This window comes from Teleopsis dalmanni, chromosome 2, assembly GCF_002237135.1.
Source record: "Teleopsis dalmanni isolate 2A chromosome 2, ASM223713v2, whole genome shotgun sequence".
Taxonomy (NCBI): domain Eukaryota; kingdom Metazoa; phylum Arthropoda; class Insecta; order Diptera; family Diopsidae; genus Teleopsis; species Teleopsis dalmanni.
Window position 1 is genome coordinate 179,503,989 of NC_051847.1, and position 23,114 is coordinate 179,527,102.

General features: G+C 28.8%; 1 protein-coding gene across 1 annotated transcript in view; it reads right to left on the reverse strand.

Annotated features, from left to right (window-relative positions):
• The window catches only part of LOC119680457, a 40,532-nt gene extending 34,183 nt beyond the window's left edge, over positions 1-6,349 (reverse strand). The window contains exons 1-4 of the mRNA XM_038093275.1: positions 6,143-6,349; positions 3,585-3,814; positions 3,231-3,376; positions 2,838-3,031 (exon numbers count right to left, since the gene is read on the reverse strand). Coding sequence (XP_037949203.1) covers positions 2,838-3,031; positions 3,231-3,376; positions 3,585-3,814; positions 6,143-6,182 — 610 coding nt within the window. The 5' untranslated portion in view covers positions 6,183-6,349. The remainder of the gene's footprint in view (positions 1-2,837; positions 3,032-3,230; positions 3,377-3,584; positions 3,815-6,142) is intronic.
• Positions 6,350-23,114: the final 16,765 nt, after the last annotated feature.

Here is a 23,114-nt window from a genome sequence, read left to right on the forward strand (position 1 = left end):
AAACCTTTGCTCAATACCGCTTCTCCAATATATACTTAAAGTTTGTATCCAAAAGTCTTCATACTAAAAGTGTATAATAGAGATACGAATTTGAAACAAACGTCAAGATAAATAGATAGGTGGATATAGCTTAGCGGCTATATATAGATTTAATTAAAGAGGGAGATAGGGTTTGTTTAAAATTAAAGACAGTATTAATGAACTACGATAATTTTTTCATAGTGATAAATTATTTAATTATTTTATCTTTTCTACTCTGCGAAGAGTATGAGAAGTCCAAATATGTTAATTATAATTATATGCCAAAAAATTTTTTTTGGAAATTTAAAGATAAGAGTATGGTTTAGACTTAAATTACTGAAAGTTAGATAATCAACAAAATAGGTTAAAAAATTTTCACCTATTAAGAAAAAAATATATGAATTAAAAAATTATTATAGTTAAATTTAACAATATTTACAATAATTCTTATGTAGTTAGGGACAAACGAAAAGAAAAACTATTTATAACAAAGCTGTTAAGGCGATAGTTTAGCCTTTTACTATATACTATAATGATATAATGAGCACTGAAATGAGTGAAGAAAATGACAGTCTGAGATTTTCTAGTGATGCCGAAAAAGAGAATAATATAATAATGAGTTTTTTTGACCAGTACGTTGTGTTTTTTTAAATTATAGCCATAAGACCAGACTAACCTTACCAAAAAAGATGATATATATATATATACATCTTTTACATAGATGTGATCAGAAATTTGATCTTTTATCTAATAAAGATGACATTCTCGTATATCAAACAGATGAACTGCATGAGAGAGTAGCATTAAACTATTTTATCGAACAAACATATACATATATAAATACTGTAAAAAATCGTGTCAGACTGAAAAAGTAATTTATACATAATAAACTGATTGGTGAAGTCATAGTAAGGAGTATATAATTCAAAAGCGGTCAAAGATTGGATAAAGGGGCGTAAATTGAAGAAATTAAGTGATATAGTATCTATCATATTATGAGCAATCGTTTAGATATATACAAAGTTTGATAGTACTGGCATTGGAAAAATAAATATAATAACTGTATGAAGAGAAAAGTAATTTATTTTACTTGATTAAAATGAAAGAGAGAAAATATTTCAAAATATTTTTTGAACTGCCAAAAAATTCTATATAAGACATTTGAATCATTATTTTTAAATATTATAATTTCATTGTTGTAAGATAAGAAATTACATTACTAAATAAAAATATTGAACAAATTTATTAATTCGAAAAAAGCATTTGGTACCAGTATTTCTAATTGTAGGCTCATTAATGAATAAGAAATTCGGTACATCGGTATATTTTTATATACAAAACTAGGGTCAGATATATTTAAAGAAAATATCACATTAAGAGGTTTTTAGAACAGTATTTATTATTTAATTAATTAAATTTTTGGCTGATCATACAGCTGTTTCAAGTATTGTCGAAACTGCAAGTGCCAGAAATCGAATTCATGTCCTGTCAAATTTGAAGCTCAGAGTCAGCGCACCTTAACCAACTGACGCAAAGTCGTACTTGACTTGTATGTTCGGGCGAGATCAATATTTTGTGAATATAAGTTGTAATTTAATTTAGAAAATATTAGTAGTAACTTAGAATTTATTGAAAATTTGAAGACTCAGTTAGTGTCTTCAGTATAACAACTAAGTCTAGTCTTGTAAATAGGTTATAATAAATAAATTGTTTCCTTTTTTTGCTGAATTACTTAATCTTTTTTGTTAAAAATATTATATTATTGTTATATTTGTATGTTTTTTATCTTTATATTGTCTTTTGTTTATTTAATATGTAAGTTGTTAATAACAAATTTATGGCGCCAGTTTTTCAATGTTAATACTATAAAATCAATCACATAATAATAATAATCAATGATATTTAAATTGCTTTCATACTTCATAAATATTGTTATTATTATTATTACTACTGCAATTATTTTCATAACTTGAAAATTATAGTTGAATATTCGTAGAGAGAAAATAATAATATTTCAAATTGAACGACCTCAACTGCTTCCTTTATTTCAAAAAACCCCTGTGTAGACACTTTAACAGGCCAACATAAAGACTAATCAACAATTCAATGGCAACATTAAATGTCATTAATCATTTCCAATGTTGTCAATGTCAAATTAACCACAAGTGTCACTTGCGATAGTTTATATACTACACAGACTATTATGTATGAAACTTCACAGCAGCCATTAGCTGTGGGTATTGGGTCCTGCCTGGCCTATCCTCCATGTAAAATACTGCTTGCGTAGTATTGATTTTATTTATTGCAAGTATTCCGTTTAAATACTCGTAAATATCAATACATATTTAAATAAAAGTATCTGTTTTGGCGCCCGCAGTGACGCTAGACACTATTAACAGAATGCGTTCGATGCATTTCAATTGGATTTGTTGAAATTATTTACACATTATTTGAAATTCATAATAGAATGGGTGCACATTTTATCGTAAATTGCCATAAAATAATTGCATTGCTTCAGCTGTAATTTGCCAGCCAAATGGCTATCAAATTGACGGGATCGCCTGATAGAAATCGAAAGTGGAACAATAAAAACACAATTTATGTATAAATTGGAATGTGGTCTGGAATTTTTTATATAAATTTATGTATACATATATATCAATAATTATATGAATTTAATTTATTTTTATAGTTTATGTGATGTATTTTCATAATTGTATTGTATATTTGTTTACAATTTCACGTATTCTTTTTTTTATATATTTTATTTAAATATTTTTAAATCAACACAATATAAATAGTCTTTAGGAACTTACCCCTTCTCCTATGTAAGCCACGATATTTATTTGGTGATATTACTGGTGGCCTTGGAGCCATCATATTTGGCACTTCATCCGGTGTTGTAAGCGCAGCATTTTTGTGTTGCAAATGGCGTTCACTATTTTGCCGCCAATTGCCAAACGAGTGACGACGTATGCCACTGCTTGGTAATGTATGATGATGATGTTTGCTAAATAAGAAGTCAAAGAGTTACCATAAGAAAAAGAAACAAACAAATTGTACAAATACGCTTAATGACATGCTCTATTAGCAAATTAATAAAATATGTCAACAGCTGCATTCATCATAATCATATTTATCATTATCCATCGCAAGTAGCTGCAAACTGCAATAGCAGCTACTTTAAATCTATTTCTAGTAATACTCACCTTGCTGGCGATACATTAAAGATGCCATCGTTTTCCGTACATGCGGAGGATTCATTATATGAACCCAAACGTTCGCGAAATGATTCTGAATGTGAGTTCGATGAACGTTGACGTGGATGCACCAATGGTTGCAATTCAAATGTTTGCTTTAGAGTTTTAAGAAAAATAAAAAATATAAGATAAAAATTGCAACGAATATCAAAGAGTTAAGTATTCATAGTAAAGTAGAGAAAAAAGCGAAAAAAGTTATAAAAATATACGAAAGGAAGTTGTTGATTTTAAGATTAATCGGAATTTTATAATTTTGAAATGCTGATGTTGTGATTTATTACTTCAATAACAACGGATACTTACATGACTGAAAGCGCTTAATGAACCAAAACTACCGCGCGGGCTACCTAATGCAATTGTTGCAGCAGAATCAAGATTAGCTGATGTTATTAGACGCAATTGCTCTGGCAGCACAACTCTTGGACTGTTTCCCTTTGAATTACGTCTTTTAAATATGGAAAATCCTTTACTAGAGCTCTGTGAGTCTGGAGTACGCGGCGATTTGTTGTCATTGTAAAAATAATATGGATTATCTGTAAAGAAGAATGAAATAGATTTAGTAAAAACAATACAGTGATAATTAAAAAAACATATGACTTCATGTTTAAAGTAAATAATTGATAAGTAATTTTTATCAAACATAAGAAAGTAATAGAGTTCAATATTTTTGCACTATGAGTATAGTACCTTCTTAATATAACAGTTGGACTTATATTTTGGTATTTATAGCTTTTATAGCACAAATAATAGTAAATAAATAAATTTAATTAAAATAATCGATATATACGTATTCACTTCATATATTATATTATATATTTATTTATATATGTAAGTTTACTATAACATCTGTACATTGCGTAGTAATTTCTGTTGCAGAAAACGTAGTTTTATATATTAAGAAACAAAAAATAATATGAACGAGATAATATCTGCAATAATCATAATTATCAAAATAATGTCAATAGATATGTAGTAGACATTAGTAATAACCCGTTTCGGCCCTTTTTTGTTCACTTAACACCAAAAAAGTAGACCCATTCTTATACTACAATTTTGAGTTAGCTGTAACAAGAAACTTTAGGTATAAATATTTTAGTTAAGAAAATAATGTATTGGTTCTATAAAAAACACAATGTCTTTAATGCCTTCACTTGTCATATTGAACAGTTGTTCTTAGTATGGCTGACTGTACTGATATGGACTCTTTAAAGGTAAATTATTAAGGTCCATCATAAAGGAAATTTAGATTTTCTTGTAGTTATATTTTAATACCAAAATTACGAAATAATGGTAATTATATAGTTTCTACTGTAAAAGCTTTTTACCCAAAATTAGAATGTTTTTTAGATTTAGCCTTTTATGATTATTTCTTGTTGCCGAACCTGAAAAATGGTTAAGTGGTAGTTCGAAATATGGATGAAGTGAAGGGTCAATGAAACACAGGTCTATTTTGAGGACGTTGACAAAAACTATTAGAGATAAAAAAATATGGGAAAACGCTGGACTTAATATGTCAAGATGTATATGATGAAAACATTTTTTGATTTACAAAAAAGATTTAATACTGTAATACATAAAAAATATTTTTAATAATTTTTAGCTTCAGTCGACTTTAACTGTTTATGAAAGTTGAAATCACGCAATATAATATTATCCGTTGCAAATTAAGTCTGAATTATGCGCTAGTCGAGTGGGTACTCTGCGCTATATATTCAATAGTAAGTAGTAAAAAGTTGGCTTGAGATCTTTACAAGAATAATTCTAACAGCGAATTGACGAAGCTAATGCTGTCGATTAGGAAGATCTTGGTCACTGTTTTATATGTCCTAATCACTAAAAATCTCTCAATTTATAGTTTTCAGAAAAGTTTTGTTTTAGATAGTGCGCTAGTTTACACTTTAACATTTGGCTTACCTAAAATTGTGTTTTGAATTCTTTTTCAGACTCTGTTTGTTTTTTAAATTATTATCCTTTTTTTTTATTAAATCTTGGATCTTTTATATTTAAATAATTAAATTAGTAAGTAATCTATTGTAAGATAAAACATTTAAAAAAAATATTTTTATATAGTAGAACTTGTAAAATATACTGAAGATTTGTACTTGGATACTGAAAATCAAACTTCAGAAACCTTTTAGATCTAGTGTTATCGGCGTATGTTAAAAGTATGCTGGTCAGAGGAAATAATATATGTAGTGTTTCTGCGAGGGCTCAGCAAAAACAGAGACCCGCTATAGACAATAAAATGTTCTAAGACAAAATATTTTAGACATACATTGAATCCATAATGTCAAGTATGAGTCGTTTAAACTAATAGTGCTACGAAATATTCAAGATTGCACCTCTGTCCGAACGACTGGACGAATAACTTGTGAAAAAGAGTAGTATCCCTATATATAGGGATACTACTATCCCTATATATTGTAAAAAAAAGTAATTATCTGTATAATTTATATTATTTTGCAAATTAATTTACATATATATGGTCGCTTATATTATATTATAATAATAGATATATAAATGAAAAAGGATATATTATTTCATTTAAATAATATATTTTTTAATGCTATGAATTAAAAAACATTTAAATTAATTTAATAAAATATATACATTCTATTCTTGCGGCCCTATTCTCCTCATAGGAGATAAAATTTATAAATTTATTAAAATTTGTAATTTATTTACTTCATTTATTATCAGTTAATTATGTTTATTGACTTTAATGAAATATATTTTGAATACAATATATGTATTAAGAATATAAATTTTCTTAATATAAATATTTAATTTTCAGTAGAAATTTTTCCTTCGATGCCTTGAGAAGCAGCAATTTGAAACTTCAAACTTTCTGTATTATTTACCTGAGAAGAAGGTGTTTGTGTTATCCACGGCAACAAACATTTTGATGTAAGGTATCCCAAGTCGTTAGAATCTGATAACTTTGTATGTTGTTCTGGCTTCGGAAAATATCGCTCCTTTATATTTTCACTCTGCACTTCAGCATTGTGGCATTGTTCCGCACTTACAATGTTTACACTAAAAAAGCTCGATGGTTTTGTTGTTTACAGAAACTTCACTGTTAAGATTTTTGTTTCAAAACAAAACTTTTTAGTTTTCTTTAGAGGCAACTTTTTCAAATCTTTTATTATAATTTTTTTTCAAATATTGTTTTGTATTTAAAACAATTATATTTTTGATATTTTAAAATGTTTTTAGTCAATATTTAAAGTTTTTTAATTGCAATAAAAATAAATTTCGCGATTGTTTTTGAATTGTTGTTTTTTTAATTGTATGCAATTATTAATATTATAACTTCATTATTTTTTTATGTGAACTATATATATTTTTCATAAACTATTTTTGTTGTTTATATGTTTTTTTAAAAAGTCATTTAAAAAAAATTTTTTTCTGTTTATATGCCGTTAAGCGTGCTTCTGCATGGACTTCCCGAAACGGAATAAATTCTTTAAACTTCAACAAGAACGCAAACAACAACACCATCAATAACACTAAAAATGCTTCAATTGTAAGTCCCCCCGCGTGCGTTTCATATTTCCTAACGATCTTTTGCAGTTGTTGTTACGCGTACGCCAGTGCATAAATATTATTTTGTTCTTAAATGTTTGTTCTTCAGTTCCTCTTCTGCATAGTAGTATCTTGCCCACAATGCACAGATATATACATTTGTATATACGCTATACGCATAGGCAGCACATATTTATGCATGTATGACAGACAGCACGATGCTTTACTTCATTCGAGTACAACATAAGCATTATGTTGCCTGGCCTGCGATCATAGTCTCGCTCACTCTGGCACAAGCCTGGCACTCTGGCTCTTTTAGTGTTTAAATATGGTAACCATATTGCACCCACTCACTATGTTTTCTACTGTATATTCTGTGGTTGTGATTTTCATAGCAAAGGGAAAATCGTATTTGGCTTTGTGGCCAAAGGAAAAATATTTGTATTTTCCTTAATTTTTAAACGATTTGCAGGTATGAAATTCTGAGATTTTGCTGCGCTACAGAATTTATTTGGTATTTTAACTACATACATATATAATATAAATGTAACAGTAAACCATTTATAAACATTTTTTCAAATCTATCGTTTGTTTTGGTTTATTCTATATAGCTTCTATATATTTATTCTATTCTATTAGTATGAAGAAAAAAAAAGAAAAAAGCCTAACAATAAGTTTTAGAGTCATAAAGACTAATAACTTTACATTACAATTATTTCATTTAAAAATACTATAATGAAATATATAACGATTTGTGAATTATTTCAAGGGATTTCTGAATAAGTAGAGTGATCTGATTAATCAGAGTGATCTTTAGGAACGCAGGATGGCGGGTCTATCATTCCGTTTCAATCTAGAAGAATTTGTCATATTCACATGGTTTTCTAGATTTGAAATATGTTTCTGCCTTATTCTCTCGAACTCGAGTTTAACCATCGGAACTCTCAAATCAATATGTATATTATGAAGAATATCTTATAGAATTTGTTTGCAATGAGAAACAAGTAAATAGTTCCATGTAAACTTCCTGGATTGACAATAACTGTCCATGGATTTTAATCAATACACTGTGAGTCAACCATTGAAGTACTTTAATAATTTAGTTCGCTTAAAACTGAAAACTCTGTAATTAAAAAATCGGTTTTGCTCTTTCAGAATTTTAATTTTTATTTCGATCATAATTATATCTCATGAAAAATGCCGAAACTCTGTGAGATTCGAAATTAGTGCTTCTTGAATATTAGAAACAGCTTCTTTGTAATAAACCGGCCCGGTTCTAATAACGATAATAAAAACTGAATAAAAATTTTATGATAAACTGATATAGTGATTTCAGATGTATAACCACGTAACTGAATGATTTTATAGGCAAAAGATTTTTACAATAAAAAAAGACATTCTAGTACATACTACCAGGTTCACAGCGTATTAATTCATCAAAGCAATTGTATACGAAGTTATTTTAAACTAAACGAGTTTAAGGTACACTTGTAAATAAGATCTTAATAAAGTTTTTAATTCAATATATTGTTTAAACATTGCTACTGTGTGTAAAGTAAAATATCATTTAAATGTCTTTTACAGTAATTGGAGCTTTAGAGGTAATGTAGATGTTTGTTTGCAAAGAGTCGAGAGCTTAGGAATTGTTCGTATATGCACGATCTATTACTAAACTGCACACAAAAAGTTCACTGATAATAAATTGCATGATTTTTGTAGTCAACTTACATCACAACAATATAATAACTTGTCTACAAAATTTTTGACACTACTAAGCCAAAATAACTCGTACTGAGTACGAATATATCGCACCTCCAGACTTAATATCACTTATAGCCAGAGAGTGACTTTTGAGGATGCTTAATATTGTTTATTAAAGAGATTCGATATCATTTTGAATTAATATTTTTATGGTAACAATGTATATTTATAGTAAATCGTCATCTAAACATATAGTGCCTTACATAACAGTGAGGAAATATGACAGCGAACATTTTATGTTTTTAAAGAAGTGATATAAATTTATTTACTCCTTAATTACACACATTTTGATGTCAACTAGTTATGCCAAATTTAGCTCACAGTCAAAGTGACAGGTTATAGTTCTTCAAAAAATTTTTATTTTGCCGATTCGTTGGACTTGGCGGGTTGGTCTTATCAATGTTTTGATTATTATTTTGTTTTCGTATCAAACATTAGATATTTTCTCAAATGTTTTGATTAAAACATATTTGCATAATTTTTAGTGTACATTGCTTCGCATATTTTAATATGTAGATAATAATATTTTTGTGCAATCCTGACACGCAGGATTTAGATAGAATTTTTTTGTCAATATCTATCGATCGCTTCAGAATGTGAGAAAATTTTATTTTTACTTTTACTTTACCGGCAAACTTTGAAGTGCTGTTAAAAAGTCAACACCTGCTTTGTTTTTATAATAAATTGTGATAAAACAAGAAATAAAAAAACCGTATCGAAGCCTACAAACCACACGTGTAAATATATTCAGTATGTTTTTTGGAAATAACTATTTATCAAAATATAAATCTATTATTTATTTATTTCTATTTGAGCCAATGCACTTGAGTACTTTTATTCTTTTTCAACTCGATGTATTTTTAAAACCCCTCTTTTCGACTTGACTGGATAATTGTTTATCACTTCATCAGACTAAGCAATAACTGACCTCAGATCTGCATACCTCTCCGAGGAGCCTGTAACCATTTTAAGATTTGATAACCATAAATGAGTTAATATATGAAAATTGAACCTATGAGAGTATATCATATTACAAATTAGATTTTAAATGAATTTAATATTTTTTAAAAATATTGGATAATCGGCTTTTAAACGTTTCTTTATGGACGTAGTTCTCCAAGAGTTCAGTAATGACTAGTGTTAATCTACAGATTCCTTTTATGTTCTGCTTATGTCCATAATGTTCTGCTTATTTGTCAAGGTGTACGTTCTTTTATATAGTTGAAGTGATGTAAAAGCCAGTTCTGTAAAAGCTTCTCGCGTGGCAATTATTCTGCTTATTCGTTCATCAACTTTTTCATTTTGTTTAATATTGCGATATTCTAGAACCTAGATTTAAGAAATATTGTTCCGTTTACTTAAAGTGCTTAGGTTCTTTGTTTTTTTCTTTAGGTACTGTTTTCTTCCGCTATGTTAGAGGTTGTGATGGATGAATTCAGACCCTGACTTACAGTTTGTTACACGATAGAAGAACGATCTCATTTTTATGTGTTGCCTGAGATTATTTGTCTTCCCAATTGCGAATACTGCAGCGCAAAAAATGAGAGATGAGTTGGAAAGACATACAGACTTCTTAATTTTAGTTTCCCTAAGTTTCTGACGGCGCCGTGACTAAAGCTATAAAGACTTAAATTATGATTGGGTTATGACTTGCTTTTTCAGTTAGTTTATTCTTCAGATTTAGTCATCACTGATGAAATTGCGACCAATCCTATCTTCAAAACAGATTCCTCAATAAAACAAACTCTTATTACGGTTGTCTCACTAAATAGAGATTAAAAACACGAAATAGATTATTAATTAATATGCTCGTTTTTTTGGTGAAAAGATTGCTTCTTATTTAAGGATTAACAGACTTTTGCATAGTGACTGTATTTATTCTAAATCATAAATAAGCTGCCTAGTATTTAATGTCTAGTATGAAAGTCTTGTTTTATTATGAGTTAGACCACATACATTATAGCTGCACGACAAATTTTCTGTCTGTTTAAACTTTAGAAAATAAATTGAAGATTTTTAAGAATTAATATGACTGACCATCTGTAAACCACAAACATTTTTTATTTTTATTTATACTAATTGCCATCAAATAGAAGAAAACATAATTACAGTTAATTAAGATCTATTATACTTCTATAAGTAAAATTCCAAACATTGGTTAAAAAACATATTTCTTTCAATTAATTTCATTGTGAAGCAATTAGTTTTACTAGAAAATCAGTTTGCTGTTCGCTGAGGTTAACTACAAAATCAATGCGATTATTTACACCCTCAAACACTTCGCATGTGACTCAAAATGTAATTAGTGGATTCGTTCTAGTGTATATGGGCGATACATAAAATTGAAAAAAGGACACACTCGTACAAAAACATTTCACACAATAAATTGGCAATAATTTTTTTTAACAGAAATAGAAAATAGAAATATGGCATCGAACAAGGAGAAATGTATAATAGTTACACTGAATTTCAACAGGACTGCAATACTTTAAGAACTTAAATAGATTTTATAAATTCCATTGCAACAATTTATCGAAAATGCAAATAACATTTCGCTGAAAAGTGCGAACGAAATGTGAAAAATATTTCCACTCGATTTTCGCTTTTCTTGAGGTTGAGAGCATGCATGTGCTACATAACTGCATTGTCAAAACCAACTCATGTGGTGCTGTTGGAAATTAAAGTGGATGGGATGGCATGTAACAATGCAATGAGTCAAATGATGCATAATACAATCTATTTGGACTAATGCTTGCAGGTCAAAAAATAAAAAAAAATTATTTGATGTGACTAAAGTACTGGAAAAGTTGTAAAGTCCAAAATAAGAAACTGCAGACTGTAAATTCAACAAAAAAAAAAAAAACAGTGTAATGCAATATGCATTTTGGTTGTTGCATTTGCAGGAATTTGAAACGACGCACATACATACTATATGCATCCAAGTGCGCTAATGTGAGTACAAGTGTATATGCACTTAAATCGTTAAATTGACTAACTTACTGAATACATCTGCGTACTCCAAAATGAACTTGAAACTGTTGTGTCTGTTCTAAGATCATAAAAATGTTGATGTTAGGACTACAAGCAGAATTCAGAATTTTCAAGTATAATATTAGTACGTGTGTATATGAAACCAAGACAATAAAAATATTTTTCATTACTAGAAAAAAAAAACATTTCTGAATATATGAAAAAAGAGGAAAATCCTTAAGTGTTGTCTCAAACGAAACAGCGGGAAAGTTCATATGATTTCAAGAGTGTTATTGCGATCTTTACACTTCAATTGCTGCTCTTTTTAGACATACAAGTATTTATTGTTATATTTTCATTGGAGTTGTATTTGAGTCATAAATCTGTAAACGCTGAAAAACTTATTTCATTGCCTATATTGGGGGTACTTTAACCCTTTTTTGATTTTTAATTCACTTAAAGGGTTTATGGCTTTGTAAGTATAACACTAAATTTTTTTTATTATTACTTTACGCTGCTGACAGGTTAAGTTCTGTGGCACTTTATTTAATAACTTAGCATTTCTGGTTATGATCATCTATATCGTGATCGTGACGATTTACGATGAGTAAATTATTGGGAACAAGGATCTTAATAATTTGCGACAATGCTATCAGATGTTTTACCTGGCTTATGTAAGCTCATCTTAACCGTAGTTAAGCTTAATTTAACCAAGAAAAGATTATATGCTCAGAACACAACAAAAACAAATATCGTTAAATTTTAAGAAAAATTTAAGAAAAAATTATATAATTATTAGATTGTTGCCATAATATTTAATGTAAAGAATATCCCCACTAAGCTAACAAAAATGGTCATTCATTGAGAAAAAACACGAGAATAAGACAACATTTTAAGTAGTTCGGTACGAATTACCTCTCCATTCAGTATTTTCGCCAGATTTAGTCTTATACAACTATTTTCTATTTATGTATGTATTTATTGATAACATTGATTTATTGATAGTCCAATTATTCCATACTTGTTTTTAATTCCAATTAAAATTGTAAATAAAATTGTAAATAAACCAACCTAACTAAATGTAGATTGGTTGGTAAATTTTTATTTTTTTGTATATTTTAATTAAAATTTTGGTTTGAAACAATATTTAAATATATATTTCACTTTATTTAAATATAATATTCAAATAAAAATCAATGTGTATACGAGGGTTGGTTGATGAGTCGGTGATAAATGACTCAAATGAAATTTATTATTCGAAATAGCAGCCTTTCGACTTTATGCAATTGCTTTCAAGGTATTTTATACCATTTAAAAAAAAGTATGATTCAATGAATTGCAAATCTTCATTTGCAATAGGAATTGCAATCGAATTTGATAGAAACTTATTTCTATCAAGCCTTTCTGAAAGATATAGACTGAAAGAAGCAAGGACTAATCAACTAAAGGGTTTTGAAAGTAAAATTACAGTGACAGTTTTTAGTCCTGTAGGAAAGATAAAGTACTACAATGAACTGTATCAATTGATGCAATAAGATATCACCATTTAAATTCTAAAATGGCAAAGATTGAAATGTACTGACCATATTTTAAGGTTGCTGAAATACTGACAACAAACTGAAAGTTTTACCAATAGTTTACCAGGGAACATAATCTGGAAAAGCTTGCTTTGAAAAGCACGAGCACACCGAAAATGGATAGATGTAAAAATAATCTATAACAATGACTTACATAGACTAGGTGTTACTAACTATTAAAAATCGATAAGAATGGGAGATTATTGTTCTACAACTCTACGTTCTTTAGAGTCCCTAAATATGATATTAATGAACTTCTTTTTATATTTTTGGAAATGAATAAAAATTAAATACAACTAATCCTGCTGAATACAGTGGATTTGGTAGCTGCTTGATATATTAAATTCTACTTTTTTGTAAATGAATTCTAGTAAAATTTTGATCACTGTTTAAACTGTCTAAAAATGCCGAATAATATGAATCTGTTGGTCTTTTGCCAGTTTCTGTTAGTTAATCATATTAAATGTATTGTAATAAAGCAGAGACTATAACAGTTCTCAATGATGTAACTGCTTTAGCATTTTTTTGAGCACATCATTAAGAAAGGCACACTACAGGCACGTCACCAAAAAGATGGTTTGAGGGGCTGATAGCTGAAAGCTTCCCAAATACACAAAAATATATCAACAAAATCATATAAAGATATTCACTTGAGATTTCACTGCATCAGTAATATTCATTCATATATTTTCCATCACATTAGGTTAGTGAGGTATCACAGTTAATCCTTTATAAATCGTTTCCAATCTAGAAAAGTCTAGATTGTAAAGTAACGTTTGTTACTTTATGTGGACGTACTCGTCACATAGCATCTTTGGTGCTAATGTGACTACGACAAATCTCAGACGTTTCACATCCTTAGGACTCATACGACTATAATAAACTCGGTAAAAAAAAATTTTTATTATATCAAATTATATCGTAGAGTCAAGCTTGGCAAGCTTGTTTTTGTTTTCAAAAATGTTTTTTTTTTCGTTTCGCAATAAGTTGCGCCTTATGAGGACCTGAAACTCTTCTTTCTTCATTTTTGCGTGTTAAACATCTTAGAAAATAATAGAAAAGTTCCCATTTTAGAGAAATTTTCTAGACTTTTAACTTTAAATATTGACAAATTATAAGAACCATATGACACAAATCTTTTGAGACTAATTTAGTACAACATCAATGACTAATCAAGTTGTTCTCGTATATTTTATATCACAATAATATCACGTAAATAAATATCACAATATATATTTAGTTAAATAAAAATTGAAAATTTATTATATGCCACCCAGGTATATTTTTGCTGAGCAATTAAAAAAATCTAAAAATTAAATGAACGCAGTTATGAAAACGTATAACAAATATTGGGAATAATAAAAAATTATTGAAATATTGCGTATAAAATTTTTAAAATATGAACAATAAAACAGAACTTGTTTGAATTTAAATGATTTGAAATATTTAATAAATCATATGAAATCACCTGGGAAGTAAATAATGTATCTAAACATAAAAGCAGCAACAAAAAAGGGAAACATTTGCGTTTTCACATAATGTTGCCACATTTCCGGGAGGATGCACCACGTGCTGAACATTGTGCGCTGATGTTTGTGAGGAAAATGATGAGGAATAAGAGGGGAAGACTTAATTAAAATAAACAAAACTATTTGTAGTATTAATTTCTTGAAAATTATTACGATATAAAATCTAAAATTAAAAAATAAAAAAAATAAGAGGAATTTTAGCAAATAATTTCAAATTATTAAATGTTAAATAAATGAAGTAAATAAATGTGTGCAATTTCAAATATGAATTGCACATAATGGGGGAGCAAAGGATCATTGAGTATGAAAATAACAGCATTGAACCTGCAACTGAAGTGCTTTAACATTTAATTATTGTTATTAGTATTGGTTGCATGCAACAAATGTAGCAAGTCGCCTCGAAAGCAAATATTATAATTGTGTTTATAAATGCATTGCAACAGACCGTACGCAGGCGAGTGCAGTAGCGTATCGATTGTGCATTTGATACTCCAATCAATGTTTTTATGATATTTTTATTTAGTTTTCTTTTTTTTGCTGTTTTCGAAATCATAACCACAATCACATATTCATAACGTCCTCTTCCTGTTTGTTACTGCAGTTCACACAATAATAGATATTTTTTTCTTAATCAACTAAAATTGTTGTTTTCCTTCGGCAGCACGTGAGTTGGGTCTTTTGTTTATATCAACATATAAGTTCAGGCAAATCGTATTATGTATGCCATGAATGAAAACGAAGACGAAGAAACAAGATACAAGATACAAGTGAAGCGTGAGGGTAGATTGTAACGAACGTCTCTTCTTGAAAATTTAATTACAATTCTCTTTATTGCATTTCTTTTTAAGCCCTCTGTGCTCTACGGTGTTAGTCTGCAAGGTTTACAATGCTATGAATAAAGGAAAATTGAAATTGAAGTGTTATTTGAAGGATTGACAGATCTTATAGATATTAAACAAGAAAAAATAACAAAATCCTCAAAATAATTTTATTCATAAACAAATTTGAAAACATAAATTGAATAAAAAGAGACTTTTTATTCACAGAATATTGTTAGAGGTAGTAAACTACAACAACAAACATTTTTCTTATATTATTTTAATGAATTAATATTATAGAATTTAAGTAAACATAATAGATGAATATACTTTAAAGAAAAAATTCACTAAACACACTATGCACTAAGGTGTCTATACTTTCTGAATAGAAAGTACATACTATCCGTATAACTGCATAAATGGAAAAAGTCAATGGAAAAAAGTGCTCCGGCTAGATTGATGCTTGATTCGATACCCGCAGGCAATAAATGCGGCAGAAACCGTGCGCATCTTCGGTGGAAGGATCAGGTGACCAATGACTAAGTAGCGCTCGGTACTATCAACTAGCAACAGCAAGCCACTGATTTGGGCTGGCTGGCGGAGGCTACTCGATGCGGCCAAGGAAGACTCACTTCTGTAACGGCCAACTAAGTATGAAAGTGAGTATCTATATATAACTTAATATAGTATGTAAAATATGTAATATGTAAAAAGTTTCGCAAAATTATGATTTTAAAAAAGCGCAAAAAGATGTCACCGTAATTGTTGTTCACTATAGCACTGTTCTATATGACCAAGCAAGATTTAGGAAGATGTATAGTTCTGGTCCCTAAAAAGGTTCACCTCTTAACAACCTTTAAGCGTTTATGGCAATGAGGTCATTTATTAAAAATCTAACATTAGTTCTTAGTTGAATCAAATTTCTTGGTATCGCTGCCTTAATGTAGATCTAATCTAACAGTTTAAACACTTATAGTTTGAAAAGTGTAAGCCACCTGTTCAACAAAGGTAAGAATAAATAATTTTTTCCAGATATTAAATAAAAAATATGAACTGTTTTAACCATCTTAGACTATGGGGAGCAGTACAATAACATAGTGGACAAAAAAAAAATCCAGTGATAATTACTACCTTGAAGACAAGAAAATAGATTTTATATAAATAGATTTTAATTTTAATGAATGAACTTCTACAGAATATAATAATGATTAATATTATTAGTCTATATTTTTATTACATGACCTAGTGGTGCACTGTGTTCTAATGTGCAACGTATCTAACTTCAATTATGAGTTGGCATTAATAAAACTAATATAATAATTTGTTGTAATAAAAATTTCAAAAATTCTTTAATGCAAGCTAAATAAATATTTTGTAGTGCTCTTTAAAAAGTTTCCAACTATTATCATTCTTTTGGTAAAACTTTTGGAAGATAGTTGCCAACTAGAATATTTTCTATTCTGTAGTCAGGTTATAAGCGGACATAAATTCGATATAAATTGATACTTATCAGTCCTTTAGTTATTTTCTTAAATAACTCTTTGGATTGTTTTCGAATGCAAGCTATAAGCCCATGACTTATTATACATATATTTATAATTTATACTTGTATAACTTATATATTATGTGTCAAGACTTGTTGCAGTCTGATAAGTAGAAATCTTTCTCTAGAGATTTGCCCTTTTGAAAGGTTTTTCAGTATTTGGAGTTTTGGTATTGTACTTTTATTAATCAGATTGTTCATTTTTTGTGTTGTTTTAAAATATCAGGTTTAATTTTGACCAGGTCTCTTGCTTTTATGCAAGTCAAAGATAAAAAAGATAGTTTTTGTTGTTAAATTAATTTAAACTTTATTGTCTTTGGCATCATGCTAGTTGCAAGGTGTTTCCAAAGGCAACAAATTCCACCCAATTATAGGAAGGATTAAAAGAACTTATATAACTGCAACATTTTATGGCTCACAACTGTTGTTTTTGGATATTTTTGTATTTTTTCTTATTTGATTACAATAAATGGAGTCAATCTTAGCTGAGGGAAAAACTATAGAGTCAAGCAAAATTACTTTTTTAAGTCGAGTAACAAATGCCAACAGCACCTCTCCACACATCTGTTGAACAGATTTTATAAAAGTACAATCGTTGAAATAACAACAACTACAACAACAAAAACAGGAACAAATGTTAATTATTTTCAATAATAATAAAACGTTCAATGTACCGCACGACAAAAATCTTCCGTGATGTCTGCTGAAGACACCGTAAAAAATACAAAACAACAAATGCTGCAGAGCTCAAAGACTCGAATGTTTTCATCGAAATTAAAGTAAGGCGAAGGAAATTGTGGCATGTACCACATCCCCTATGGAGCGTGCATGCCCAAATATGTAGAGGTTGTGTTAAAAATTATAATTTAAATATTTGTGGAGCAACTGTTTGATGCATTAAAAAAAAAAATTAATGTTTTTTAAAAAAGGAATGAAGTAAATATACAATATCACGAGTTTAAAGAAAATTTTTCGTGAAGAAAATCTGTTAAAAATCGTGCTCGGACGAACATTTTATGTGACATAAGAAACGAAAACCACAGGTTGATGTTAAATGTCAATTGGTGTACCCCAAAGAGGATCAATACATAATTAAAATATCTTAAGTGTTATATAGATTTCAGTGAATTTATTTAAAATAGATTATGTTACAATTCGAAGAAATTGTATATTACTCTGATTGATTTATATACAGTTGTCAAGACAAGTTCTATATAAATAATATATATCAATTGGAATGAGTACACTTACGACAACCTATGTTGTTTAATTATTGCAATAGACATGGTGATTATCATGCATTTAAGTATTAAAAAGCATATTATATATGTCATTCAATAATTTAATTTATATATATTATCGTTTTTGCTATAAACCACAATCATATATATATTCCAATATATATGTTGTTTTACACAGAAATGTGGTTATATTGCTGTGGTTATGTTTCTTTACCTGTGATTAGATTGCCTTATAGTTTACCATTCATTATAACACATCCAGGCACAAATTTACCAATAAATTCTCGGATAGTTTTTATTTGTTTTGTAAATTTACTACTGCGGCTCTTACCTTAAAACAATAAAACTGTTTATTTGATTTTTGATGGCATTTTTGACACCTCGAATAGGTTTGTAAAATGTGTTTTTATGCACGCAACTGTAAATATTCCGAACCGATGCTAAAATATATTTCCATTTCCTATTGAAGATTTCCCTTTTAATGGCAGCGATTTTCCTCAGTGCTCCTGCACGTATGTTCAGCATATTAAATACTTCAAATTTTATTTTGGCATTTCCGTATTTTTAGATATTTTATTGAATGTGCGTCTAGCATTTTTATGACAAAAGTGTTGTTGATATCTTGAGTGTTCATTATTTTGATCAGACAACTTTATGTGCATTAATTTAAGTGTAAAGATTTATTCAAGAGCGGAAATATCCTTCAAATTCGGAAGTGAGTGCTTTAGTTAGCAAAGAAAAAGGATTAATGAAATGAAATGTAAAAGAAAAAAATATCAATTTACATCCTAAACTATCTATTAAAAAAAAGTAGATGTAAAAAATGTTGAATGTGTTATTCTTTTATTAATTCTTTCCTTTTGTTTTTTTTTATTCCCTCAAGCACGCTTTTGAGATTATTATTTTTTTTCAATTTATGCATCTTTTTAACAAATCACTTCACACGCCTACAAATTTGACTATTATTTTCAAGTGTCTACAAATACTTATTGAAAATGGAAATATAATAATACTTATTGTTTTAGTTAACTATTATTTTTGAAGTGCATCATCTTAAACAGTAGTATCTAGTTTCGAATTTTATAGATTCCAGTTTATTGAAGTAAGTTTATTTTACCATTTGAAACGAATTTTTTTTCTTTTATGTAGAGTTAACACTAGTTAACAATCTTCAACACAATATTCAGATACAGAACTTATACTCTAAAATTTTATTTTATTCTTTTATTTTTTCCGAATATTAGTCGTAACACTGAAAAGTATTGTCATCCTCTTAGACAGTCAAGCAGTTTTGAAATCACTAATGGTATTCTCATTCCAATCGAAGTTGATTTGGCTTTGTTTCAATCTTCTTAACATCTTAGCAACAAGGGATTCTGTGACTCTGCTGTGGATACCGGGTAATGAGGGACATGAAGGCAAGGAAAGGGCGGATATTCTGACCAAAAAGGTAGCAAAAACACTTTGCGTAGATCCGGAACCCTTCTGGGGTGTTAATAACAGCTTAAAAACCAGCCTAGTAAGTTGGTTAGGAAAAACAAAACCTGACTGACTTCTGGACAGCTCAAAAAGGCATGCGACAGTCAAAACGGATTATTATCCATGAAGATATAAAGGCTGAACCCCTGTTCTGAAAGTAAGTAAAACAGATATCAAACTCTACATGGAACTGCTAATAGGCCATTATAGACTGCGATACCATCTGAAAAATATTGGTTTATCAGAAAACGATTCCTGCCGACTTTATCAAGTGCAACAGGAAATAGTAGAACACGTTCTATGCGTTTGAGCAGTCGTTGCAAAACGCAGACTTAACTATCTAGGCAGTGGAGTTTTAAGCCTTGAACACCTAAAATACTGTCCACAATTGTGACAAAATTTTTCAAACGTTTGGAATTGGACTAGTTGGGTGAAAGGCTGCACAAAATATCTTTGGGTTCAAAATATTAAAGTCTTAAGCTATCGTTCTCGCTAGTTATTTTCTACAAACCGTTTATTCTCTCTAGTCAGTGCTGTTGGTTCATTTAATATCACTTTCTCAAAGGCTACTAGTTATTACTTATAATAAAGTTTATTCTAACAAGTCAATGTTGTTGGTTATGCGGGCAATTCATTTCATTTCACTTTCTCGAGATTCTCAAAGATTTTGAGATTTTAAACTTATAAAAGATTTTAAAGTTTCTAAGACTTGAACTGTCGTTTCTACTAGTTGTTATTTTAAATAGTTTTATTCAGTAGTTAGTGCTATTGTTTATGGTGACAATCTTTCTTATATCATTTCTTCAAAGGTTATGTGAAGATGCTAAACTTTTAAATTGTCGTTTTGTTTAGTTACATTAAGGTATAACATATTGATCTATTAATCAATCTACAAAAAAATTTCATTCTAGTAATTGTTTATACTGGACATTTTTGTTAGTTTTTTTTTCTAACAGATAATTTGCACATGTTAAACTCTGGAACTGCTATCCTTCAAAGTTTTGGCTATAGGTTATAATATTATTACTTATTTTTTATTTGCTGACCATATAAAGGCGGGGAACATAACCTATATTATTTTTATTTAGGGACAATGATTAGGGTTTTCATTATATCAATAAAAGCGTAAAATCGATTTTTTTAGGGTTAGTACATCCTGATATATGGTTAAATTTTGTAATACTAGTTGGAAACAAAGTTGATATAGTTGTCTATCATGTATTGAAGTTCTTTAATTGTCAATTGAGTTTTACAGTTCTTTTATCTCAACACTTTGTGATATCATCCTGGTTATTTTTCTTAGTGTGAGAGAATATTCGACGACTTTGGGGATTTAAAAACTGTAACGTTCTCCGGTTTAAGTACTTCCTATAGGTGTTAACATTGAATCACACCAAAGCGTTTCATCCTTGCTCTTCATAGCACTGAGAATGTACATAACTCATGTTTCACAGTTTTATTTTTTTTAGATATATTGTATTTTTTGCTATCTTGTGAGTGTGTACACTTAACCGACCGTGTCCTGTAAGAACTCTAATTATTACTTTGAAGTTCCTTCCAGAAAATGCGAGTATCAAATTAGTGATTTTTTCGTAGTAAGGATTGCAAATAGATTTGGTAATCCTTTTCTTCTCGTTAATCGTTTCACATCTCGGCGTTCCGTTCTTGGTGTATTTTGTGAAGAAATGCTATTTCGTTTTCTTGCACATCTTTCGATCTATTTTATTTATATAGTATTTCCCATTAAAATGGTCTTTATTTTTAATTTAAAGATAAACAAAAAAAGTATAAGATAAGGCAATAAAAATTATTAACTGTATCAATTATTTTGTTTCATTGCCGAAAACAAACAAAATAGATATATATACACTAAAACATGAAATTAGCAATAAAATTATATTTTAGTTAGTTTTTAAAACAATAAAGACTTTATTCCAAATACCAAAAATAATATTTATTTAACAATTAAATTTTTACATACAAATTCCGCCGTTTCTGTACGATCTGCCTATGTAAACAATTAAACGCTTCTTTGTAGCAATAAATTCCCAGCGTATAATAAGAACTATAAATGAACTTCATAGAATTTATTTTCATTGCTGGACCATTGAGCGTGGGATACGGAGCACAAGCATGAAATATGGAGTTGGAATATGGAGTGCAGAGCATAAAGCTTTCAAATATTTTAAAATATATGGTTAAATGAAACATTTCCTTATAGCTACATAAACAAATTGAAGGAAATTGTTGAAGTACACATCTTGTATTGGCAGCAGTTCGTACAGTTGGTACTTTCCAACCGCAAATAGCAAATGCCTCAGGCCCAGTCGAGAGCTAGACACAAAAGTATCTCCATGGCACGCGTCGTTAAATTTCATTTACGTAATTTGATCAATTTTATAATTTTTTTCGTTTTCAACTTAAATTTGCTTTTCATTTGTCTTAAGAGGAACTAGTCCAAAATATAGCATTTCACATAAAAAATATCTGAACATTTACTTTGTGGCAGAGTGCGGAGCAGTCTCTATCCAAACAAATGAATATGAGGTGTGTAATTAAAATTTTTACGCTCTTGTTTTGTATGTAATTTAATTATGAAGAATCATTTGTTTTGGATGAAGACGTTGTGAAGTGGAAAATATATTTTTAGTAGGTTCGGATTTTGAGGGGGAGATTTTTAGACCTTATGCTAATCTATCTAACATTTTTTGTGAAGACATTTAATTAGATCTAAAGGGAAAAAAATGTATTTGCTTGTAATAATTGTGGAGAGTAAAAAAAACTGTGTTTTAAAAAATGTTTTAATAATTTAGTAACTTTATAACATTTAGTTTTATATTATTTAATTTGAAATTTAAAAATAAACGATTACACTTTTATCGATATATTAACAAAATGATGTTTAAATTTTAATTTTTTCTTACCGAAAGAAACTATTTAAAAGTTAAAAGGGTTCGAATAGAATTGAAAACACAACAACAAAAAATTTAGTTAATTTATTGACATTTTACTGACCATACAACGTTGTTTCCAAGTATTGGCAAGTACTTATCATCAGTAGTCTTAGGAAGTATTTGAATTTTTTAATCAGTTTATAGTGCGTACATAATTTGTTTAAACCCAAGTGCCATGCTTAGAACTCGGTGTTGTCAAATTAATAGTGATGACTAATAAAAATTTTGTTTTATCGCATATATATTGATATTAAATATTTATCTTTAAATGGATGGGTGAAAACTATATAATACAAACAAACAAACACAGAAACGATAAAAATTAGAAGTTATATATATTTAAATCTTTTATACTACACTCTAGATGATGTAGAAAAAATGTCTTTACAAATTGAGAGCCTTATTAGATTATCTACAAATATTATAGACTAACTGT